At 40.5% G+C, this 27,229-nt stretch overlaps 1 protein-coding gene across 5 annotated transcripts in view; it reads right to left on the bottom strand.

The window, feature by feature from the left end:
* NRXN3 (neurexin 3) overlaps positions 1-27,229 on the bottom strand; it is a 912,175-nt gene that overhangs the window by 690,245 nt on the left and 194,701 nt on the right. For 3 of the 5 annotated variants that reach the window (XM_041425182.1, XM_041425016.1, XM_041425103.1), the window contains 2 exons: positions 16,025-16,326; positions 9,290-9,451 (listed from right to left, as the gene is read on the bottom strand). In XM_041425182.1, the coding sequence (XP_041281116.1) occupies positions 9,290-9,451; positions 16,025-16,326 (464 nt within the window). Of the gene's footprint in view, positions 1-9,289; positions 9,452-11,244; positions 11,290-16,024; positions 16,327-27,229 lie in introns of those variants that run through there. The other 2 variants (XM_041424942.1, XM_041425269.1) reach the window with 2 other exon arrangements.

Here is a 27,229-nt window from a genome sequence, read left to right as displayed (position 1 = left end):
CGAGCTTTACTTTGTAACCTATTTTAATATTGCAATTGACTGTTTAGCCACTATCTGGACAGAATAAATAAAGTGGCCATCCCCAGTAACATCTTCTACTGGGGAGAGATAACAAACACAACACCCTTCTCCTTTAGAAGCGGCAAATCATCACAAGGATCCCGGTTGATCAAAGTCTTGAGAAAGCTTTTTCCTTTTCTATGTGTGGTTTTCTTTACAGTCCTTTACATCTTTGAGAAGGGTGATATGGCAGTTCCCCTCCTTTGGGAGGCTACAACCAACATTCCATTTAGTCAGTCACCATAAGAGATTATATAGGGCAGCTGCAGAAGTACACACATGGTTATATCAGGAGCACTAGGAGAACAGATTTCACTTTAGCATCTCACTGATCTTCTCAAGAAAAACTGTTGCCTTTGAAGACAGCCATAAAACAAGTTATAATGTGAACTGATCTTACTTAATTGCCTGTTTGTTGGGAAGTTGTCCTAGCATCACTGAAGTCGAAACACAGGCTACAAACCCATGTCAGAGGTGTGAGAGAACTGGTCCCTACATAAACAGAATAATCATCACCTCTACCCACTCAGATACTGAGCTCATATTACCTAAAATCACCAAGTACCAAACCTCTCAGGTTCTGCTGAACTTTTAGGTCAGCAGTTAACAATATGAGGGAAATACTTTGCTTCCCCATTTTGCTGCCCATGCAGTAATCTTGCCAGAGACTGGGAAAAATTTTGTCATCAGAGCCTGTTTCAGATTGTTGCAGTGGTTTGGCTAATCCAGCTGCAAACATGGAAGCAACTATTTTGCCCTCCTAGAGTTCCATAGCATAGTTTTAGTCTCATCAAATGTCTTGCATTCCACAGCCATATCTTTTCTCAGATGGAAGTTCAGAAAGCATCAGCATACTTATCTTCACATCTGTTCAGGGCTTGAAACCCACTGGAACAATTCACAAACAAAAACAAACTGGAAAAGGAACACTGGAAGGCAGCTGAGAAGCAGGATCAGAATGGTATGGACTGGACCAGCCTTCTGAAAAATCACTGGCTTCAGTCCCTGTTGCTGCTGCTGCCTCATGTTGATGAGTGCATGCAAAAGCAGATTGTCTGCCTATCTCCTGCCCCAGTCAGGAGAGCATCTTGCCTCTGGCTGGCATCTCACTGCATTCAACTGTAGTGAAAAAGGGAAATCTCAAGGACAACCAATCCAGCCAGGATGTCTGCCAAGGTCCTGTTCCTAGCTGAGGAAACAGTCCTCTCAATTTTTCTCAGCCAGAAAGAAGAGAGAATGTACACATACATACCCCCCCCCCCCCACCCCCATTATCCTAAAGCCTGCAGGTGCCAGCAATCCAAATAAACGTAGAGCAATTAACAGAATTAACACAGCTTTAAATAGCTTGGCACACCAGATGCGGACTCCTAGCAGGGTTCTCTAAAATGTAAAGTTATTACAGATAAAACCATTAATCATCTGTTCAGAGACTTGTTCTAGATGCAAAACCCATTTCACTTAAAATGGCTAATAATCAGAAAGAAAGGCACAGATTTAACAGGAATGATTATGCCATTCTCAAGCCCCATTTCCAAATGTCATTTTTCATCTCTGCCACCGTTCCCAAACCTCTGTGTTCCCTCTGCTTGCCAATGCTGATACAGTAAGAATGTTTTGCAGGCATCACTCACAATTACCTCTCAGGGCGCTAGAAATGGGACACCACCTCTCAGCCTCTTCCATTTTGAACTGGGAAGGTTAGTGACTTGCACACTACACATGGCTGCTTTCCTGCATGCAGTTGTTACTGTTCAGTTGTGTGTCATCAGTCCCATGCAGCTCACAGATAACTGATGCTCTCCTTGATGAATTAAGTGTTGAACTGCTAAGATTTGTGCTTAGAAAATAGGAGCATTTGAATATTCCCCACATTGTGGCAATGTGAAGTCACCAGTAGCCACCGTATGCAATATAACAATCATCCTGATATTCCCTTAAGATCTATTCAAATAACCCCTATATTCTCATTTACTACATCTGTGTCTAGATGGCTACAGGAAGCAGAGGTCAGGGGCTGACCCTAATTCACCTTTGAGCTTTGATGGTACCATTTCTACCACTTCCACTTATGGAGCCATAGCTTAAAGAGCATTAAGTAGCTGTAAGTAGCAATTTAGATCTAAAATTGCATCCTTCCACATATCTGTATTAATCCCATTGATTTGCTTAGGAATCTAGATGCATACACTGTTAATTCCTACTAAATGAATTCTGCCTGTACAGTTTGAAAAAAGGAGGCAGATAAAACAATCCTAAAGCACAAATATTCAGTGCAACAGAAGTAGACCAAAGCCAGAGAACAGCAATGAACTAAAACAGAGAGCGTATCAGAGACTATACAAAACCTGCTTGTATTATGCCAAGCCTGCTGCCTTTTCCATGCAGTTCAAATAACAAATGCTGCCCATTAGCTGCCTGCCTGTGCTCCTCACACTTGACAGCTGGCTCACTGCTACAGAGGAGTGGCAGACCTGGGAGGAGTTGTTCAGCCCACTCACTCAACATTCAAACTTCATCATCTTTTCCTGCCTCCCTTGCTGGCACAGCTGAGCAGCCTGGATTTTTGTGGTGGACAACAGCAGCTCATTCTTTCCCCACTGCCCACAACACAAATGCACATTTCATAGCAATAGTCCAACTTTCAGGGTCAGTCTGCTTCTCCCAAAGAGAGGACACTTGTCAAGTAGCTGAAAACGTCTGTTTTATTCACATGTATAAAACAGAACAGTCTTGCAACTTCTCTCATGTAATTTTATCTAGATTAGCATATGGCTGTCCTGACTCCAAAACGACTCCCATTTGTATTTCTGTCTGACAGGATAAGGATGGATTCTTAGCAATCTCTTTAACGCAACATAATGATCAAGAAATAAAAACGTATCTCCTATTTATTTTCAGTATTCATTCAAACCAGGAATTTAATGATCTCAGTGAACTACAAAGCCAGGTAAAGCAAAAGAGGCTCATTTACTTTCAGTCCAAGATGACCACATCAGACTTTGTGCAGCTGAAATTTAGATCACAGCATTCATTAGGCTGGGCCCACATTTGGCTAACAGCATATGAGAAAGACAGTCAGAAATCCTTACCACAGTAATCACCAGAGTATCACCACTGCTCTGCTGATGCCTTTGGACTCAGCTACATTTGTCTATCAATATATCCTCTTTTAGTTTGCTCAGCCTTCAATGGGTAGAGATTAGACCACATATTTTTGTAAGGATTTTTGCTTTAATATTGAATAGTTACCAACTAACTTTATTACATGCACAAAACCCAGGCATCCAATCCAATTGGATTGCTCCAGTCTCCTTTATGTTTTCTGAATTTGTTGATATAAATATAGTTCTACACCTGTAAACACTCTCATTTTCTGAACCACAGCACATGGCACATCCCTTGCAGCCACAGAAGCTCGGCAGGAGTTAGGTTCATTACGCAGGAAAAAAAAGCCTGATCCTGATGATGCTACTGCAAAGCAAGGACAGATGGCCACAACACCAGCACTGAGAGTCACATGCAGACAGCTCAGTCAGGATTCAGTGGAGTGCTCCCTTACTGTTGTGACTTATAAGCCCACCAGTATACAGTGCCCAGTGGTGACACCAACCTCTGCTGCTAGTTTCCTCCCTAGGCACCTGTTCCAGTGGCAGCTGAAGACAGTTGAACTCAGTTAGACCTCACTTTGTTTTAGATCCATAGATTCTCTTTAGCTTGTAAGTATGGTGGCAGTACATAGTTCAAGCAGCCCTGCAAAAAGAAACCTCTTACACCTTTTTCAAATGTTAAATTTGTTTAATAATACAGATAGGAAGCAGACAGGCCCAAACACAATAGGACAGCTGGAGCAGGAGTATTGGATTAACATATGTGGGTAGTTAGTGCCATTCATGTCATAACTTCCTGCACTGTACCTCAGTGCAATCCCTACGCTGTTGATTCCCGAGTCTCCTCTTATGCATTCCTGGGACTGTTCAGCCACTGCTGTGGAAGGGGATCTTGGGCACCCAAAAGCTTTTGGGCTTAGGGAGGGGCTCTTACAACTACAACTGTCTGCCTGTTTTCCTCATTTTTTCTGCCTCCAGTTTTAAGCGGCCTTCCATCTGCACCTTCAGCCTCCTCCTAGTGTGACACTGCAGGCAGAAAAACTCATCCCCAAACACAAACCACATCATCACTACACATCAAATAGTCCTGAAAAAGACCTGGCTTGCAGATAGCATCTGAGATTTACATACAGCAACTGGGCACACTCATGAACCATTTTGAAATCTGGCTCTTAGAAGTTAAATTGCAGACAGAAATGATCTAAGCTTTCACAGCTTTCTCCCATCACAGACAGATGGTGCCTGACCCGTGTAATAATTTCTGCCATATTCCACCCATATGCAAGCCTCACTGCTTCCATCAAGCTGTTAGTACCAATCAACATTTTTCAGAATTGAGATTTTAATAAAGCATTGATAGAAAAATGTGAAGATTTTATAAATTCTCTCATGAATATCCATTCCATAGGGACCACCTTAGGCTCTTCTAAAACATCTCCATCTGTACCATTTAAGTCCTGCTCCAAGTAAATCAAATCTGAGTGTCTGACTCCCTAACCCCAGGAAATATTCTGATTCTCTCCCTTCCCTAGCAACTGGATGTTGAAATACCATTTCCCCCTCTTTGCCCACACAGCTAAATTCCTACTCTGCCACTTTGCATCTCCATCCTTGATTACTAAAAAACTCGACCCTGAAGCCCTTGACTACATGCAAAACACAGCTGTTTCTTGTTACCTTTCTTGTCCTAACCCTTTCTGGCCATACAAGTTCCATTCAACCCATTATTGGATTCTCTTCCCTTTCCACCTTCAGTCAGTGCTTCTCCCTTTTTAACAATCACTATCTGTTAAAGCACTGTCACACCTTCCTTGACACCCATTAAAATTATTTCTGCTCAATTGTCTCAAGATGTGTTCCTGTATCTTCTTCTATCCCATCTCTATATCCGGTTTCATCCATTATAGGAAATGGATGAACCAGCTTCCCCCAAGATTTTCCCTAGAATGATTTACCTTACGAATAAAGGTCCAAAAACCCTTAGATTCTTTGCAACTAGTTTCAATGCAAAAAACCTTAGATTCAATGCACTGTCCGTATTTCATGTCTGTCTACTATCCTATTTGCATATTCTCTATGACTATTTTCCAGTCTCATTGCCTCATTACGTGTCAGATATACTGCAATACTGCCAGGATGGCTACGGAGAAGTGCAAAACAAACATGGTTCACCACACATAGGGAACTCTTTAATTCTGATGAAAATAGAGGAAAAATCCCAACCTGCACTACACATCAAATACTTGTATTTATGATTTAGGTATATTACTGCTACCAACTCTAGTAGAATCTGTTCAGTCAAAACCTGTAGCCCCAAAGGAAAGAAGAGACATGAGGATCTATTCTATGGTAAAAGGAGGTACCATTATTTCAGAAATTGTCTGACTGAAAGAAAACATTATCTAGCTAATTTGATATTTAGATTAATTTTAGGAAATATTATATAGATACTACAGCAGAGGAGTCCTCAGACTCTTAGTTCCTTGTCAGGAACACATTCTTAGTTCACGAGAGCAGAGTGTAAGCCTTGGCTAGAAGGAATTGGAGCATCTATCTCCCCTGCCAGCGCTGCCCCTCCTCCTGGCACCAGCCCGGCTGAGTGGAGAAGTCCCTTCCCGCTGTGAAGGGGCAGAGATGGTCACTAGGCACGCTGCCCTCTGCCACTTCAGCACCTGCATGTCGTCTCAGAGGAAGTGGGAAGGCAATGAGCCATTCAAGGAGCCCTCTTAGCCCCAGCATCAGCAAATTTGTTGGTGTACTCTCAGACTGATGCAGTCTAGAGGAAATACAAGAGCTTACAGAGAAAAGGCTGAAAGTTTCACCTCAAAGTCTCCATAAATCCCTTTACCTTCCTAGGAAAGTGACGAATCCCTAGAGCCAGTCTTGAATGAATCAAGAGACCATTCTGCTTTAACACCTTCAAGAGATCAGTACAGGGCTTGGCAGGATGTTCTCCTCCATTACAAACAGTACAATCCACTCAGGGGTGTGCTGTGTCTCTGGTATCAGCAATTACATAGCTAGGACTTAACTATGAAAGAAGAGCTATGCTCTACTAGAAAGCATAAACTGAAAGGAACAACATCTGGTAATAGTCTACCCTACCCCTTCATCTAACTTTCTTAGCTTAGAATATTTTTGGTAAAAATCCAAGCTCCTCCAGTACTGGCTAATGAGAGACTGAGCATGCTTTTTGGCCATAGAGAAAAGAAATGTAAGCTTATAACATAAGCTATGGGGTCTGATTTATGAAATATGCTGACAAGCTACAGAGAAAGGCAAGTAAAGTTCCCCATAGCCAGTTCTGGAACCAGACACATCATAAGCACACAAGCACTGCACTAACCCAGTTCTGCCTCCTCCAGGACCAAGGCTCGTTGAAAGCATTACTGGACCACTACTATAAGAGGGTTGCTTTTAAGCAGACCATAGCTCTAAAGCAGCCATCAAGCCAAGACATCTGTTCATACACATCTCCTGTCATTGCCTAGTCAAGTGAAGATTACAAAGCACATTCTGGTTATCTGTTTTCTTCTTAGAAACATTATCACATTCTTAGAGCGGTTGCCTGGGTTTTGCTTCTCACAGAACATTATGAGCTTGGGATGACTATGTTGGCGGCTCTTAGCACATTGCGCAAGCTAACAGAATACAAATGATTATATAAATAATAAAACTGCTGAAGATTTTCTTGTCATTGCTTTCTTTGCTCCATTGGCTTGACTTAAAGCACACATAAAAATGGCCTCTGCTAAGTGTTATGTTCATAGCATCCATAAATAAAATTAAGATCTTGATTTAAAGAGACACTAAGAGGCTGTATCTCCTCCTGATTTCCATCAAACTGGGATGTTCAGCGCCTAGGAAAATCAGGCCCAAGGCTCTACAAATGTAACCAGAAGGATTTGATGTCCATATAGCAGTTTGTATTCAAGCAGCAAAGTTTCATTTTCTATATGAGATGCTCACAAACTCTTCTCTAACATATGTACATCCCTTTAATCCAGAGATCAGGCAGGAGAGCAGCTTCAGAACCTAACAACTCTTCTTCACATCAGAGCCCTGGCACATAACATGCAAACCCTGACACCACAAGTTAAGTATCAGTAGGATGATTACTCGTCAAGGCAATTACAGCCACTGAACAACATCTAGTTCAGCGTTGCTGCTTCTATGACTCCTATGTAAGCTTTTTATAACACTTGGTGGAGACATCAATATCTGTACCCCCATTAATCACAGTGATAACCACAAATTGCATTAGAAGAGAGAAGAAAGAAGACAAAAGATAACTGCAAGCCAACATCAAAAGTAAACTGTTTGGGATTTGGACAGAACTTATCTTTTTATTTGTTTTGGGTTTTTTTTGGTTTTTTTTTCCCCAAGGATCACTTTTTTGGTTCTTGCTGCTTGCCAGGCAGTCCAATCTCTATTACCCATGTGTGAGTTTTCTCAGTGCTACGTGGCAAGTGCAGCCAGCCAGAGTAATACAACACAGTTTTCAGAACCAGCTAGCTCTTCCTGACCAATGCAGCCACACAAGTGCACAGACTTAGCAACCCAGTTTAAGGACTTAAAGATGACAGTTGTCTGTCTCAAGTACTGTTAAGGTCACAGAACAACTTTGCCATGAGATGAGCACAGAGTGGAGTGACAGGACAGTGCTAACTCCAGGCAGCAGTGAGATCTGGTCAGGACATCCTGGGTAATGCATCCAGACAAAACTTCCCACTGTGGTGAACTTTGTAAAGAAGCAAGTTCTACACATACCACTGATCAAACAAAGATCCCAAAGATCCCAAGTTATGGGACAAATGGCATCTATGACCACTGAGGAACCCCCCCACCCCCCAATCCCTTCCCCAGATATGCCTCCATGGATACCGGGAACTTGGACTGTAAATTAAGCCACCATGACCAGGAACTTGAGATAAGATAGAGGCGATTCTATTGTCCAAGTGTTATCTCCCCTAGGGAGAGGTTAACAAAGCTGTAAGAGCAGAATGCCTAACTCATAATGGAGATGAAGAAAGCAGAAATTATGGGTGACAAGGAAAGCAACTATGCTGAATCCCCTTGGACTGGGTAAAAGGTAATTCCATCAGGGGAGATTGTGACTGCTGACTCGCAACCCACCAACTACAAAAAACAGAAAGACTGAGCATGGGACTAAGTAACATTAGAAGCAAGGGGATTTTTTTAACCAATAGAATAAAAGATGTGTGTGACCAAAGAGCATTAATTCCTTTGCTTGAAAAGATATATAAACAGTGAAAATTTTTGTGTGACCTCAGACCCCCCACCACTAAGAAGCCTAGGGTGAAGAAGGAAAGATGGGACACCACTGAATACATGGGTGGTGACTATTTTTTGTTTCACCTGTCTCTCTTTTTTTCTCTTTTCTACTTCTTTCTATCTCTCTCTCTTCCTCACATTTTATTGTTCAATAAAGTCATACTATTGACTTCAGCATATGATTTTGTTTGCTCTTCAATTCAGGGAGAAGCATCTCTCAATATTTATATCACAACACACCGTACACTTCATGTCCACATGCCACAGGATTGGCACACCTCCCTGACACACCCTCATGCTGCATTCTCCTTGCAAAATTTACACTTTTTATGCTACCTTCAACTTTCATTTTTCTGTTTTATTCTATTTCTGTATCTTCCTGGAAAATTCAGATCTAACTATACTCCCAGGTGAAATCCAGGACCTTAAAAAGTATTCTAAATAGGGTTCTGATTATAGTTTTCTCATCTCAAAATGCTACTTAGTAATCAAAGGCCATTTGTCTTTTTATAATGGCTATTGTCAAAGTGCCGAGAAGATAGTAATGCTTTCTTCTGAAGGGCTAACAGCTTAGAGAAGACATGTCTCCTACTACCATGAGCATTTTTTCTGTAATCCAAGCACTAGAAGTATGATTTTGCCCTTAAGTTCATAAATTTTTCAGCCTTCTGACCAGCTGAATGACAAGTTTATCTTTACAGAGCTATTGCACTTATCAGTATAAAATTAGATATAAAGGAAGGATTTAATTGTGTAAGGCAGGAAAGAGTGATGACTTTAGCAAATCAAAAGCACAGAGACAAGAATTAATTTCAAATATTTACCTCTTTGAGGCAGCCCATGAAGTTATTGCTTACTGGAGACCCAGGTAAATCAGCAGTACTGGGGCTCCCTCCCACGTAAAAGAAGTCATCTGAGCCCAGCATGGTGTAATCCTCTTGTGTGTAGCCCGTGGTGGTAAGGATGCCATCCACAGAGATTGTCACCTGTTTGAGGGACACAATGGACAAAGAAAATCCCAGCAATGACCTTACAATCCTGAACAGAACAACTTACCTCCCCTATAATTTTATGCCAGTTTTATTAAGGATTTTGTTGAGATTTGGTATGCTTTTTTTTTTTAGTTGAGCTCTATTTTCTGGTCTGATTTTCCCACAGAGAAATGCTTCAGCATCTGCTTTTTCCCTTTCTGGTGCATCAGCACTCTCAGGCTTACCCAGCAGCCTATCCATCCAGATGCTTTCCATCTATTCAGGCCAGAAAATATAACTGTCCTTGAAAGACATTTCTCATATTAGCTGATTTTATGATTAATTAGAATTTATTTTAATGATTACAGTTAGTTATGGTTGTTAGTAAAAAAAAAACTAATGAAGACGAGGTTGGTATTTTTTATTTTTTAAGTTGCTTTTGCTCACGGCACACTGACAATCATGCATTCAGGGATGGGGGAGAGGGAACTCACTTTCAATACATTATGGATGTGCATGCCATGTACCTGGAGAGACACACACCCACCACCCACAAACAAAATAAAACAGAAAAAAAAGAAAGAAAAAAAAAGAAAAAAAAAAAAACAGAAAAAAATTTCAAACTAACCCATAACCAAAACATAAGCAGAAAATAAATCAAAATAAAATAAATCAAAATAAATCAATCACACACCAACAAATGTGACAGAAGTGGATATGAGAAAGAAAGAGCTGCAAAGCGTGCACACACTGCACTTTGACCTGTCATGCCAATATATCTGAGGTCCAGAAAGATGACAGGAAAAAAGTAAAATAGAGAGAGAGAAGGAGAAGGGAGAAACAACCATTTCACACTCGCATGCAATCAAAAATAAAAATACCAAATGAATTACATAATAACAAAAAAAAAAACTCAGAATGAAACAGAAATGTCCCCAAAATCTCTAAACACAAACACATGGGGCGTGAAGGGTGACAGAAGGAAAGGGTGGGAGAGGAGGAAGTGAATTTGATGTGTTTTGCTTAGATGTTGTTAGTATTTGCAAGGGAAGATGGAGGAAAATAGATCGAGGCCAGGAGGAGACGGGCGAGTCACCAGACGTGGACATGCCATGCAGAGTGTGTACTGAAACAAACAACTGGCTGAGCTCCTGTTGGCCACGCAGGTAGAGGTCAGAGAGAGAGAGAGAGAGAGAGAGAGAGAGAGCAAGAGGGAGAAGGAGGAGAGAAAGCAGAGGGAGGGAAGTGGGGGAAAACCATGAGAAAGAAGACAACTCTGGCCAGTTTGCCCATAATAGCCATTGTCACAACAAAAGGGTGAGAGAAAAAGAGAGCCTTCACCACCACGGACTAGAGGCCCTGCAATGGTTCTGATCTAGAAACCTTCAGAGTAAAAAAAAATGACTAAACTGAAAAGCCAAGAAAAAAAGCCAAATGAAAACAAAAACGCAAAAGAAAGAAATCTAAACTCAAAAACAAGGGACAAAAAACCCCAACAATTTATCACCGAAAAGAAAAAGAAGAACTGAAGACAGAGGTGAAGAAAACAATGAAAGAAATGTCCAAACCCTATTTCCAGAAGAGCTGTGTTAGTTGCTTCTGATGCTCATTTTTCTATTCAAAAAGGTAAAAGGAAAGAAAAAAAAAAAAAAAAAAAGAAGGGGAAAACAACGTGTTTTCAATGAAACTAGAATAAAATTAAAGGAAGCAGTAAGTATAAAGGAGGGGGGAAAAGAGCAGGTAGGGGGAGGAAAAGGCAGGTAACACACGGCAAACCCAAAAAAAGAGACAATAAGAATGATATCTACCAGACAATGTAGTTTGTTTACCATAGCGTGTCCAATGCCTGAGTGCTTTGCGGAAAAGGGGGAAGAAAGGAAATTAAAAAATCGTGAACAGAACGATTGTTAATTAAAATAACTAAAAGGAAAGATGAGTCGTTAGGGTGTTAGTACATTAGTTGGTTAGTAAAAATGACACATTGCATGAATGATCTAGTGTTAGTTTTTCAAAAAAAGGCATGGGGCACCTGAGACACACAAAGTGAGAAAGAGGACAATATGACCGGGACTCTATGGGGAACCATGCCATTTAGACTGTAAAGAAACAGGGGGCTGACTACTCTTCCCACCCTGGTATTAGTCATTAACTTCAACCTTCATACACATTATCCAGACCTGAAGCAAAGTTAAAACAGTGCAATACTTACTCTTCAAATGCTCATCAAGGTGCTTCCCTCAAACAAGAACCTTATGCTCAGAGATATACACACAGAGTACACAGTTTGCCCCTTCAGCACAAAACCAGCCATGACTCCCTTCTGCCACCCACGACCACACCAGCTCCTCTTCCAAGCTTCACTACCCTCAAGTGCTGCCGAATACCACAAGGCCAAGTATTTCCCTTGGCTTGAGGATACAGATGAAGATGAGTCCAAGACTCTGTGTCTTCCTTCCAAGTTTCCCTGTCTGCAGGTTTCTTTACAGCAGCTGAGTTTGTGACTTTCAGGAGAAGCACATAACAGTGCCTGTGCTTGGCTGTTTGCCTGTAGCTCACTTCTGTTATCCAAGATACAGGAATTGAACCTCTCCTACTGAACGGAGAAACACATTGAGAAATTGTGTAAAAAGAATTGTGTCCCTCGTGTCCAGGTTGAAGACAGAAGATTGACAAGACTTAGCATCCCTCCTGTTTCACTGTATCTTTATTACACAGGAGCTAGGAGAATTTACCAGTCAGTTTGGTTCAGCAGAACTTTTTTTAACCTGTCCCAAGGCAAGCAGATGTCAACTGTTAAAACCTACACTTGGCTTCTTTGTGTTTTAGCAGTGAAGGAACTAAAGATCTTCATAGTAGGTTTTGTATTGTGACTACCTTTAGTGTTAATAGGGAAGAGCAGCTTGTGAAGAATCCAAGCCCCTGTTCCAGTGTGATTGAAGTTGGCAGAATTATCCTAAATTACACAAGCAAGATCTACACTGCCTCATGTAAAAACCATCTGCTTGCAGGCTTCAGAGTTGTGCACTTACTAGGGAAATAGGTTTTTGAAGACTTTGGGGTATTGAACATGAAGTCCCAAGGTTGTTTGCCAATGGGAATGAAATAATAATAATAGTCTGTACTCGGAAGTAATGAGCACGAACTCCTGAAGTCTTCACCAAGGAAGTCTTACTCACAGCAAATTGTCATATTAGTAAATTTATTTTTACAAACAAGGGAGTTGAAGTATGGGACAGGGAGAAGAGCATGCTAGAAACAAGACAGAGTGTCAGCAGCAGACCTGAAGACAGACACAAAAAAATCTGACCTTCAGTCTCCTCTGCTCCTCCTCCCTCCAGACCACACTGCCCCACTCTCTGAAAGCCCCAGTAAAATTCAGCCATGATCCTATTGCTAAGTAAAGGTTTCTCACAAGGCAGAAAGAGAGGGCTTAGTTTTAACTGAAATAATAAGATAAATAAACAAGGAGATTTGCTTTGACATTAACAATCACTACTCAAGGGAATCTGTGGATACACTTGGTTTGTCTCTAAGGAGATTAACTGCTGTGATAGTCATTTGATCTAAAAAAAAGCAGCCCTTAGTACTCTCCCAGCTTAGCTACAAAATATTTAACAATTCCAAAAAGTACTAGGCAAAAGTCCAACTATTTAAAGTTATACTCTAATTCTAGGAACAGCCAAAAAATTATACAAATCCTCCTCCCCTTTCTCTTAGACCCCAAAAAAACAGCAGAAAAGATTAGATAGCATCCTGAAGCTGCTGATAGTCCATTTAGCTGGAATTGCTTAGATTTATATAATATTCTTGGAATGTCTAAATTATTGCTTTTAAAGTACATTTTAAAGAGAAATATATCTACCTCCAGTGCAATATTTTCAAGCAATTACAAGGAGGCTACTGATTTTCTTACAAAGCTTCAACATTCAGAGGCAATATATTTTACTGAGGTTTTATGTTTGGCTTTAGAATGGGTTCTTTTAAGGAAACATGAGCACAGCTGGAAACAAGACTTTCTAGTGAGCTAACTGCAACATTACAGGTGAATTTATGTCAGGAAAGACATAGAACCAATAATCTTTTACATTCAAAATTATTTAGGTGATACAAAATTATATTGGATGACAACTTTTAGGACTATCATGACTGCTCTGTCTCAAGGCCTCCTCAATTCCAATATCTGGGTAGCTTTAGATTCTGGATCAATGTCTTGATTTTGAAACAGATGAAAAGTTAAAATGCAAGCATCCAGGGAAAAGGTGACTAAAAAAAATTCAGCCTTCTTGATATTTATTGTTTGAACTGTATTCTGTCATGTTTAACTATAGAAATGGACCCCAAATCACTTCTGCTAATTAAATGTAATCTGATTTGAAGACAGACCTTTCTTTGCAAAGAGCCCATCCATCTCATTAAAACATCCTCTCTCTTGCCCAGTCAAGTTGGACCTTTTAAGAATTCAGGATCACTTAGAAGCATTCACAGTGAATAGATCAGGAAGCTTAAAAATTTACTGTGCTGCTTGATTGGCAAGGGACTACCTACTTTCTAATAATTAGCAAAGTACTGCTCTGGACTCATCAAATATGAAAAGGCACAGACAGTTTTCAATTTGCTTGGTCCACTTTTGTGGACCAATAAAAAAAATCACTAGCTAAAATATTAAGAAAAAGAATGTGACATCTTCCCATCCACAGTTTTGTTTGTGACCATTCACCTTCTGCATCTTCAAGATCCAAACCAATCCTGGCATGATGCAAGGATTAATTTTGCTTCTGGCACATTTGCCCACTGAAATTGATTTCAAATGAAAATAAAAAGTATGATTAACTAAAATGGCCAATGAGCTCTACTGAGATATTCAAGGACCAGCTGTTCTGAAACTACCTAAAAGTAATAAAAAAAAAAAGTCACATCAAATAAAGCCATATATTCCGACCTTTTGAGACTAACAAACTTAGACCAGTTGGTGCATCTCCCTCTACTGTACTGATGGGAAAGGTTAAACAAAATAGGATCATTAAGACCCATCCACTGCATAAGAAATGAAATTTTCATCTGAAATTTTCATATTGAAAACAGATTGATTTTTTTTTCCATAGGTAAGAATTCTGTAGTCTCAATAAAGTTTGATGACAGAGCTTGTTTTCAGACCCAGACATGCTAAGTATGTAGAAATACAGGAATTTACATGAAAAAGACAAATAAAAATCTTGAGCCCCAAGCCCAAATATTGAAAAGACATGAACTCCTGATGACAGAAGAATTATCCACTGACTTCTACTAGTAGAGACTTTTTCTGATTCCTGGCACTGATGATCCTATACTCACAGACACTTTTCCCTTAACTAGTGTAAAATGCTACCACAAATCACATTGTATAAACTTATATAAAGCTATTTAAAGATTGTGCTAATATTGACATTAATGAGAAAATATACAGGTAACTGAATTCACCAACTGATTTTTAATTTAATTTTAAGTCTTAGTTTACAAGCTATTTCTGTTCCTCTACCAGTCAGCACGATATCAAATAGCTCCTATTCACCATGTAAATCTCATTTGTTATGCAATGGATGGCGCTTAGTGACTTGATATATTTACCAGCTTTCAGAGCAAAGTTATTTTATTTTATCTTATCTATTTATGTATGAATTTATATTTCATGAGAAAGGCTTCAGGATTTTAAGTCTAGCCTACTACCAAATACGTCACCTGATATAGTTGTCTGCTAGGAAAACCAGCATGTAGATGTGCAAAATTACAGTGGTAAAATCAGAAAAACTTTTCCAATGTGGAACTGTAGGGTGCTGGATGGATCTGAGTTTGCGTGGGTTTTTTTGATCCTTCCACTTTTCCAGTCCTCACAGCAAACAGAAGAGTCTCAAGGCAGAGACAAGAAATAAAGTAGAATCTCATTATAGAAAGAAGGGGGAAAAAACCAAAAAGAGGAAAAGAAGAACAGAGAATCAAGAAGACTCAGAGACACTCCAGCCAATAAATTCTAAAGCTATAAAGTTAAAATAATTACACACATACCCACCAACCTGCACACCTGCACACTCATATGCACACGCAAAAGAAAAGAAAAAGAAAAACAAGACTTTCAGAATTAGAACTGTGACATCATGGCAATGGTTAAACCAATTAACAAAACTGAGAGAAAAAGGAGAGAGGTGTAGAGCGTTGGCTGTTGGCAATAAGCTCTCTTCCCACAGTAATTAAATGCAACAAGAATATTACTGATAAGATTGAATCATAATTAAGGAAATAATAAAATTCAAAAGGGAGAACAGAAAAAGAAAAAAGGAAAAGGGAGATGAAAGTAAAGTTATGTTACAAGTTTTTATTATTAAATCAAACTGGGAAAAAAATAGAAAATTAATAAATGGGAAATGAAGTTATTACAGGAGGGATAAATTCCTATCAACTAATGTTTTTTCACTGTCCTTTAGGCACCAAGATCCAGAACAGGTGGAGAAACTCTAGCAATAGCACTGAGCTTCCCCATTTCTCCATTACTCTCTCCCATCTGCCTGTCCCAACACAACAAAACTCTCCCCAGCACTTTCTCCCCTTCACCATTACCTGCCGCAGGTTGCGTGTCACCTTAACGTCGTGCCACGCGTTGTCATTGAACTTGCCATTGACCGGCTCCACAATGGCCTCAAAGGCCCCAGACCCCAGGTTGATGACCAAGGAGACCGCACCGTCTTTCAGGGCCAGGTTGACGTAGTCAGCTGACTTGCCCGTGTGCAGAATGAGCCCGTTGCGTTGCCATGTCTTGAAGGAGAGCGTGATCTCATCGCTGCTGCTCTGGATGGGGTTTTGCGACAGGTCATAGCAAAGGTATTCGGAGCCACGGAACGTGGCCATGTTCTCATCTCGCGCTGGAAAGGAAGGCAAACAAAAGATCTATTCAGCAGTCAGCCAAGAGCAGATTTACGGTCATCATGAAATTTAGGCATCCCACAGCACTATCAGCTGTACAGCTAAATATCAAGGCATGCTGATAACTGTAGAGCTCCTTTTGTAACATGGCTACCAAGAGAATTAACTGCAGGGTTGTCAGTAGCGATGAATTTCAGTGCTGTGTTTTTAGTTTCACTGCAGCACTGTCTCCATAGGGACCATTCAACAATATGCAGTGGAGTCTAGGAAAAGCACATTTAAGGACTGTTATAAGACATTTCACATCCTTTTTAGGAGAAGGATGGAAAACTCTATTATTCGCAACACAACCACCACAAATGCCTCGATTAAAAAAACATTTCACAAAGATCAGTATTTAGATTCAGCACTACTGCCATCAGAACTTATCTTAACCTATCCAACAGGAAATTTAAGAAAGACACCAGAACATAATCCTAACAGAGCTGCCCCTTTCTTTCAACTGAACCAAAGACCAAGCAGACACGAAAGCTACATGAGGTGTCCTACAGATTCCTTCTCTGAGAGCACAGGGAAGTCCACATAAAACATTTTGTTTCACAGATGTAAGTAATGTTGCTGGTAAACACATCTGAGAACTTTGTCTGTCTTAATCACCTTATCCAGGAAATCTGTACTAGATTAGCACATCTTTTTCAAACAGCAAAAATAAATTATTTTTGGGGGGATTATTAACAGCACATGACATTTATTATTTTCTCACAAAGCAAAGAAATATCTTATGTACAACAGTGAAAGACACTGCACTTATTTCTCAGGAACTGGAAGCAGTGTTTGAATACCGCGAACAACCTTTGTGTAAGCTACAAGATACCTCCCACTACCTGGGTTTCCAGTCACTCAAAGCCAGTTCTGCTGCAGTATTGTGCTTATGTGACTTGAGCCAGCTGCATACCCTGATTTTATCCAGTAGAAGAAATACAGGAGAGTGATAGGAAGGCTTGGAGGAGGATTGGCTAGTGCCAGCTGGAAGGAAATGGTACTTGCAATTGAGTCAGTATAGATCCCACCCCCCACTCCTTATTGCAGCACCTTCCTGACTCCCAGCTGTGAAAGCAAGGCTGAGCAGTAGATAGTACAAGCAGTCAAGCTACCATAGCTTGCAAATCACTGCATAAGGCAAATGCTGGTGCTATTTTCATTGGCATTAATAGTACTTTTCTGCTTCATTTTGTACCATTTAGAAATCCTAATAAGGATTAGCCAGAATTTATTAGTACAAGACTGAAGGGAAAATACTTGTTGTCATAGCCATTCTTGGAGAATAACTACATGGTAAAATCTGTGTTCTCACAGCATAAAATGGTGACAAAACAGTACAGTATTGCAACTTGTACATATAACACTCTCAAGTGAAAGGTCTGATTTAAGCAGAGACTCTTGCAGAAGCAATGTGTGTTTGTACTTTAGTAAGTAAGCCATTTGTCCAGATACTCCTGCAAGCAAACAGCCACCCAAATTGCTCCCTGCAGCAGCACACATTGGAAGCCAACTGGCTCAAAAGCAGCTTTTCAGAAGAAGACCTGTGGTCCCAGCGGACAAGCTGAGCACAAGTCAGCAGTGCATGCCCTTTCAGCAAAGGCCAGCTGCATCCTTGGCAGTATTAGCAAGAATCCAGTCAGCAGGCCAAGGGAAGTGATTCTTCCCCTAACGGACACTTATGAGACCACAACAGGAGTGCTCTGTCCAGCCCTGAGCTCCCTCATATAAAAATTACTTCAAAATACTGGAGTCAGTCCAGCAAAGAGCTACCACCATACTCAGGATACTGGGGTAGTTAATGTTTGTGGAGAGGCTGAGGGAACTGGATTCATTTTGCCTCAAGGAGGAGAGACAACTCAAGGAAAACCTTACTGATCTCTTTAATGACTTAATGGAAGAATACAGACAACACAGGGTCAAATTCTTCTCAGAGCAGTGCAAAAGGATGAGAGGCAACAGATGCAGTTGAATACAAAAAAATTATCATTCTAACAGAAAAAAAAAATGTTTTGTCTTGAGGATGGTCAAATAGTAGGAAGGGCCCAGAGAGACTGAAATTTCCACCCTTAGAAATACTAAAAACTTGATTAGGCAGAGTCCTGAGCTGCCTGAACTAACTGGACCTTCTCTGAGCTAATGGTTGGATTACACAGCCTCTGGAGGTCCCATCCAAACTATTTAGCCCTTTGATCACACTCTGAATACATTTAACTACCACCAATATGTGTTTATGCTTGTATCAGTGTTAAACCAGCCTAAGCACAGAGGGTTGCTATTGACTGCAGTTCTGGAAGTCAGAGCCAAGCATTTAACTACCCTCTCCCAGCATTGACAATTGCCCTACCTGGTCACTCCTGATCCATCAGAAGGGAATGTGTTACAAGCAGTTAGACACATGCTCCTTGTACCTGTGGGTAATTCCCATCAAATAGCCAGTGTCTGAGGGCAAGAGTCAAACACAATCATTGTGAGTGAGCCTTTTCCCTGCAGCTGATGATGTGCCAAACACTGAACGCACATTTGTGAAGGAAGACACTGGTATGTTCACTCAGTACAAGATATAGTAATAGGGCTCATTTACACTTCCTCAACGACTTAAAAGAAATCTCACTGATCCACTCAATACAAAGGAGAAGGCAAAGAGCAGATTAGAGATCTAAACAGCAATTTAAGGCAACCATTGAAGACTAATCAAAACAGAGCAGAGCAAATTTAAAGAGATATTACTCCTACTTGTACCACTAGTTTTCATATAGGGTGTATTCAACTATGTCATCTGCAGGTTTCCTCCAGTCATCTGCTGCTGACCCTTGTTATAGATGGGATTCTGTACTTTATCCACCTTTGTATCCTTCCTGTTCTTGGGAGAATGTCAGAAATTTCTGTTTCATGTGTTGTTATAGGGTTTTTCTTCCTCCTGTGGCTGCTCTGGACAGGCACTCAAATTTGCAAATCACCACACACAAAAATATCTCTGGGGCTTACTGTGATATCAAAATTCATTCCTGTCCATGATACATCTCATAAGCACAACTCCCAAGGTCAACACACTTTCCAAGACTGTATTTTCCAAATTGCTGATTCCTCAACAGTTTAGCAGTGGCCATGTGTTTTGGCAGTCTGGTGAAAGGTTTCAGCAGTCAGAGCCTAGCATGTGTACTGAAGAGCCTAACTGCGTATCCCCCAAGCTACAGCACAGTAGCTTTTGTTAGGCCACATGAAAGGCTTCTTACCAAGCATGGCCTCTCCATCCTGTCCCACCTGTTAGGATGCTCTGATATACACCATAGCTGTGGTCAAAAAGCACTTGGAAATTACCGGAGAGCATGGAGGGGGGAAAGGGGTATAGGTTCATTGCACAGTCAATGAGGAGAAAAAGCCCTGAGTAGGCCGCAGGTCTGCCAGTATTTCTTTCTGCTTCCAGACACAGAGCAGTGAACCACTTGTTATTTGTTAGCTCATGACCCTTGTGCTGTACAGTTTTGAAGGTTCCACAAATTGCACTGTGATATTCATATCTTCTGTATTCCTTAAATAGTGATAGTGTACCAAGCAGCTTCTGCACAGCAACACACAAGCTGTGTGAGATCCAACTCGAAGTCAACAGGGATCCTTGGTTCATATTACATGAAGCAATAGATCAGACCCTGATTTTTCTGTCATGTGAAACCCTGTATATAGTCAATGATATTTCATTTAATGGATGATCTAGTTATTCAAGGGTGGCAATGCAACTGCATGAAATAACATTTACTTAAAACATATTTGGGATATGTTTGAAACCTATTGATTTCTGTATGATTTGCAAGATTTAATTTTTGACTCAGTTAATATTAAATAGATATACAAAAATCAGAATCTGTCAGCACATATAAGGAATTGTTAGTATTGATCTAAATCCATTACTTACTTCCTAATTTGTTCACATAAGTAAATTCTCTGCAGTTGCTGGGACTTGAAAGATCCAAGATCTGTACAAAATTCCACGCTTGGACTTAAACCTTCACATATTCAAGATTCAAAAAAAAAATCACCTGAATAGAAGCAAAAGTCAGACTCTTCAAACTAGCACAGATATTTTCCTTGAATGAATGGAGTCACCGATCACTTTAACGGGAAAATGTTACCCTTTCCTGACCAATCCCTAGCAGACACACCCAGCACATGAAGCAGTTACCATCACCACCACACTGCAAAGCCACTTTTGCAAGTTTCAGACTTACATCTGTTTAAAATCCAAACCAGCCACCAGCACATGTCAGAGGCTGAGTGCAGGAACAGAAACAAAAGCACAGCAAACAAGCACCTAAGCCAAGCTCCTGGCTCTTCTCATCCCTGAAGAAACCCCAGAGCTTGCAGAGTCTCAGGTCCCCTGGAGAGGTACAGAGACCAGGTTCTTCCCATACAGTACATAGCTATACTGCCTCTTCAGGAAAGCCAGACGCCAATTTTAGCTTCAGTTTTTATGTGCAATGTTGTTGTTGCTGTTCCTGTCAAAGCTCTTTCTATGAAGGAGAATATTCAGAACTCCTAGGATCACTAAGAGGTAGAAAACTTGGCATTTTCATTTATAGATGATGAAACCAATGCACAGACATTTTAATGGGTTTACTCAGAGACACCAAGAAAAATCAATGATAGAGAAAGAATTTGAGTTCATAAGCTCCTATCTCTCCATCCTGGCCTCATTCCAGAAGTTCTCATACATTTGTGGAGGGAAACCAATCTCCTATTTTTCTCTAGTCCTTCCAGGATGTCATCCTAGCTAAGGTGTGGAGAAAGCAGCCTCCAAAGTTTTGGATGATGTTTGAAAATAAATATTTCATGACTGCAAAGGTGAAAACAGCAAACCCTAGAAGCACTCATTTTGCTCAGGGGTGTGAAGTTTAATACTCAAAAAAAGCAGCATCTCATGTAACAAGAATTTTGGCTGCAGACACAATTAAGAAATATTTAGAAACATACAAAATGGGCAGTGACTTTCCTGACATCTCCTGAAGCAAAGCTCAAGTAGCTCTCCTAAAACCAAGGGTCAGCTGCTCAGCCCTCTCACCTTCACTGCATTACAGATGTCCTGTGAGGCAGTCCCTATCTCACTGGGGTTTGGTTTACAGTCAACATTATGTGACTGAAGGTTAAAACTAAGGAAGCCCTCAGAAGTGGTCAAAGCACCTTGCCCAGATTGATGGCATTAAAACAAACCTCAAGGCTTAGTAGTTTAGTAAAAAATTAGGCTTTTATTTTAAAGAGATGGTGACAGGATCCAGTAGTAGCTAAAAGCAGATTACTGCAGCCTCTATTTATCCTTCTGCTGCATTCCTCCTTTCCAGCCTTTGAACAGGAAAAATAATACATCCAAGTAATTGTTTTTTTCTAGTCTAACCATTCTTCACACCACCTGATGAGATCAGTAACACCACTCACCAGACTCTCTCATCTACAGATATTATTTAATTATTTAAATACATTAGAAATCGTGTACAATACATTCTTCAGTGCATGAAGCATCTTCCAAGCACCACCAACAGTGAGACTGATATGTGCAAGCTGTGAGAACCATATCATAGCCTGCATTTATATTCTAAATTGCATTTATATTACAAACTGCATTTATATTACAAACTGTAAAGTAAGAACATATAAGTCATATAAATGTCATAATGACTGAACTGATTGCATTGATTAAATCTTGGTAAAAAATCTGATTTCTAACCTCAAGGAAATTATAGGAATAATTTTTCAGAAGAAAAAGAATTTTTGCTGTTGAAAAAAACAGTGTCTGCAAAATCATAGAATGATGTTATAACAGATAAAATTAAGTACTGAGCTGGAGTCCTACAGTAAAAGGAGTAGTCTCTTAAATGCTTACTAGCTTTAAACCATTCTTGGAAATGTTACATTTTTCAGAAATGTAGTAGAAATTGTAATTTATTGTTTTCTCAGGTTCCTCGTGCTCTCTTACTCCATCTACATAACTTGTAACTTGGAAGCAGGGAGGAATCAGCATTACAACATCAGAAACAGTGTGGGGAAGAATCAACGCAAGACAATTCCCATCCTGTTTAAGGGACGCAAAGAGTACACAGCAAAGGAGTTAGCCCAGGAGTCCACAGCAAAGGTGAGATGCACTCAATAACCGGTGCTCTTTCAATGCCAAACTCAAATTTTGCACATAGTGTAGGAGCGGTAATCTTATGCAAAAGCTCTTCCACCTCACCAGTAAGAGCAAAGGAAGCATTAATGTTCCACCAGAGAACATCAAGTGCCTAGCATGAATCATGCCCTCTACTCTCTTATCTGCAACTTTACCCATTACCGTTCAAGTCTAAAGCAGAATGCTTGTTAAAAGGTCCTCAAATTTAAGCCCAGAAGAGATCAAGGAGACTTGGCAATACAATGAATGTTCAGGGGTTTTTGTCAAACCTGACTAATCTATTATTTCCCTGTGCAGCTAAGCTCTTAATGAAAACAAGAGGAAGAACTGCTTTATCTGAAGATACTGCATGAGAGCTCTGGAACTGCACATTCCACCTCTGCTTTTGTCTGCCTGTGTCCTTGGATGATGCTCTTTGGGCTGGCTCCAGCATAGAGGAGGCTCTGACCTGTGGGACTGCAAACCACCCCTGAGAGGTCCAGAACCAGCCCTGCAGAGTGACTTATTTCACCTGATGAATTTGGACCACTGCACAGCAAAGACTGAGTGCAAAGGGAAGGAAGAGGCATGACAGTGCCTGGATCTTTATCTCAAAGAAAGGAGAAATTTTCCCTAGGCTCCTATTCCTCAAAAGAGTTGACGTGTACTAAATGTATAAAGCAGTTTCCATATATCACTGTCACATAACAGTGGCAGAACTAGTAGCCTGTTAGAAGCATAAGTGCCCTATATTTCTGAAGCACCTATTAAATATACAGTTAGGGAACTTATCTAAATAAATAAATATTCACCCAAATGAAAAGCTATTTTGCTTGTCAGTACTGGGAATCTCCTTTGCACTCAACAGTATATTGCAGTCATCTGACAAAATCTCTTCTGAGAGGAAAAAACGTAAATCAGTAGTACCACACAAAATCTCCATGTTAGTCCACATATTGAGCACAGACAGATTTTTAACATAGTTTTGCCATTTATATGATGCACAGGTTCCCTACTCACTCTCTAAGCCACATATTGTCTTTTCTGAAGAGAAAAGCAAGAAAACAAGTGTTTGAACTCCTCCAATAATGCACACAAAATAGCTGAAAAACAGCCATAAAAACTTTTTTTGCTAAAATGTTTTGATGACAAAAGTATTAAAGCTACAATAATGAAAATGAATAAATGACATGTCTACAAAAGATTATAGCATATGTCTGATAACACCATTTCTTTAAATTGCTCATTAAAATTTATCCAAATGACAAAGTAGAGGCATAGAAGTCAGAACCCCAGCTTTTTATCCTTAACTGTCATTGATTCACTGTGCAACCTGAGGCACTTAATTAACCTTGGCTGTCTCCATCTGTACTATAAAGATAACAAAAACATAGGTTAAGTCCTTCAGACCTATGGGAAAAGAACACTCTATGAGTTTAATAAATCACTGAAAATGAAATGTTCCACATCTGTGAGGAGACATCCTCTACCAACCCAGTGTATATGCAGTGTACAAAGTGTCCTGAGAATCCTCTTCTCCACATATTTTCCATTGTTTGCTAAATACAAATTGTACTGGTATCAGTATGTGACGTTGCATTCTCTGTCAAAGAAATTATAAACTCCAGTATTGGTCTGACCATGGCACTATATACTTCGAGCTCTGTTTGTTCATTACATTCTGATCAGCTGACCATAGGGACTAAAAAAACAATTCTGTGATAATGTCTTCCTTAACCCAAAATGAAGTTTAAAAATTTTGATTTACACACCGTGAAAAATATATTTCTTTAAAAAAACTAAGCTCAGTTTTAAAATGAAAGCATGAAACATGTTTATTTTGAAATGAATGATGCTGAATAAATCAATTTTTAAAATAATTTGCCTGAAAGAATTTGATATAGTCATATAAATTAACAATTTGTTTTGGTTGAACAAAGTATACTTTCTCTTTTAATTTCTCTGAACAATTTTGCTACTCTCACTCCTAGTTCCAGAAGGTAGAGAAAAAGCAAAGTATTGCTACTAATTTTGTCAAGAGGTACGATGATGATTTGCTGAGCATAAGACCTCTAGATTCCTCAGTGCTAAGCATGGGTGAGGGAATTCCCACTGCTGCTGTATTTACTTTTTATCTTTTTTATTTCATGCTGCAATTTTCCTAGTTTTCTTATTTTCCTGCTGCATCACTCTAGAACATAAGGACGTCAGTCACGGAACACATCACCCAGCAGAAATGTTTCCTCATAGGCTGAATGTTCACAGCACCATGACCACGGAGTTCCAGTCTAACATATTCACCAGCCCTGCTCTCACAGAGGTGTCCCTACTGCTGGGTTGCTACCTGGCCCATCTACCCCTCTGTGTAGAGCACATGTGACAGTACAGGTAAGAGTGTGTAAGCGTGCAGCTGAGCTCTTCATTCACCACCTTTTCATCTATGTATTCTTGAACCAAAACTGCTGTTTCTTTACACGCACCAAAAAAAAACAAAACCAAAAACCAAAACCAACTGAACAAAAAAAAAAAACTAAACAAAAAAACCCACAACCGAACAAAAAAAACCCATCAAACTGAAGAACTGAAGCAATTTGCAGGCCAACAAGCAACACTATATTCACTCCCTAAGAGAGATTTACTGTTCTTCAGCAGCAATCTGCATCCCAGCTGCAATTCCCAGTTTCACACTACCTTTACTCCTCAGGCATATTAAAAATCAGAAGTCAAACACCTATTATTAATCTTGATTCTAAGCATTTAGACCTGTTTATTACTGGCTGCAGATTCAAGAGCACTAACAATTCAGCTATTAAAACAGTGTGCACTTGGTATTTGTGTTCCTTTCCACATTGAAGACAAGGTCTCTCGACAATTTTCTGACCTTTGCAAAAAGTCATACCATTAGAGAGAAGAACATTAGCTAACTATCACAGTCTTCCCTACACATGTGGTATGATTAGTCCTGCTTGGGACAAAAAACATGAAGGCTGTCAGAGGGAGTCTTCCAAGACTGACACAGGAATGAACAACATTATATACACCAACACAGAGGAAGTTGAAAGGGCATTCAGAGCAAAAGCACGTGTAAGGAGCCCGACAGGAGGCAAAATTCCTGCTTCTGTTGAACAGCACTATTTTAGAGAACTGCTGGAAGGTCACAGAGAAAAGGGCAGAAGGGAGGGAGGCAGCAGTGCCAGAGGTGAGTGTGTGCTGCTGCATGCCCGTGGGTCTGTGCTGGCTGCAGCCTTCCAGCAAGCGTCGCGCTTGCTGCTGAGCAGGGAGCCCCTTGGGCATCCTTCCAGCGGGAAGTGGGAGTAGAGAAATAGTTACTGCTAATCACTGTAATAACACAATAATGATCCACAAAATTATCCTTTTCAGTACCAGTGAGCAGTATTGAAAGCCATGCCCATGGGAAAGGGGAAATGCGAAGGAAGGTGAAAAGAAGTGCAGTGGAAGAGAAACAAGAGCGGGGCAGAGCAGCGCCAGTGGTATCAGACTGCGGTAATGTCAGCTTCCCACGCTTCTGTGCTGCTGGAGAGTGGGTACATGTGGAACCCCAGTACTGCCAGGACAGCCAAATACACTGCCAAACACTGCTGCTGCCCTTCATTTATGCTCGTTGTGAGACATCATTAGGACCGTTTATGGAAGTAGCAGTATCCAAACCCAATTTGAGGCAGAACGATTCTTCTCAAACAAAGCCACAGGCGAGAGACTGTTACAAGCTGGCAGAGCAGCTCTGGCCAGTAATTATTTAGGGGCAAAAATGTGTGCATTTGTATGCAATGAGCAACATGCTAGGCTTCTTCTATGTGTACACAGCAGCAAGTTCCATGTGTGTTTACCAGGACAATGGACATATGCATATGCACCATAGGAAGGACAGTTGCCTACACAGCATATTTCTGTGGAAAGGCAGACAAAGTACAGCTGAACAAACACAATAGACAGACTTGAAGAGGAGGTGTGCCCTTTGTTGTAGCATGAAAGGAAGCGACCTTAGCGTGAAGAGATTTAAAAGAGCAAGAAACAGAATCAGGTTGAAGTGGATGCACTTGCATACATGCAAAATGTGGGATAATTACAACCCTTATACAACTGACAGTACACATCTGAGGGCAGGAATGAAATGCATCTTCCCCATCTAACTTCAGGGCACACACATGCACGTACACAGAAAAAATGAATGCGTGTCTTGGCCGGGTGTAAGTACTGGAGTGAATACACCCAGTCTCGGGGCATAAGCAGAGATGTCCAGGGTGCCCAAGGATGCAAACGTGGTGGAAGCGCACAGAACTGGCACTGTGCGTGGGGGTGAGAGGGAGGGTGTGCCAGTGCTTCTGGCGCAGGCTCCACCTTCATCCTGGGCTTTTTTCCTTCCTGATTTAGTTTTTTTTTCCGCGGCAAAGCAGACTCCATGTCTACAGGGAAGGTGCTTAATGAGTCAAATCCAATCTCTCGAATGTCTTATCAGTTGTGGACAGGCCTGTTTCTGACAGCTGACCTTTCTCACTGCATGCTGCTGAAAAACCCATGCACCACAAACAATTAACAAATGCTGAAAACACAACGCTGAGAGAAGGGAAGACTCTAGATCACTATAGACAGCACTACATCAGAAGGAAGACAGTGATACACATAAAAATGACAAAGAGCTTCTATATAAGGGTTTCATTCCACCTTATTTTGCCACGCACACCCTTTATTACTGTCTTTACAGCTTG

The sequence above is a fragment of the Onychostruthus taczanowskii genome, unplaced genomic scaffold (assembly GCF_017590055.1).
Source record: "Onychostruthus taczanowskii isolate IOZ18803 unplaced genomic scaffold, ASM1759005v1 scaffold1, whole genome shotgun sequence".
NCBI classification, from domain to species: Eukaryota; Metazoa; Chordata; class Aves; order Passeriformes; family Passeridae; genus Onychostruthus; species Onychostruthus taczanowskii.
The sequence above is the reverse complement of the archived record's forward strand: the minus strand, read 5'-3'. Positions and strand labels throughout refer to the sequence as shown.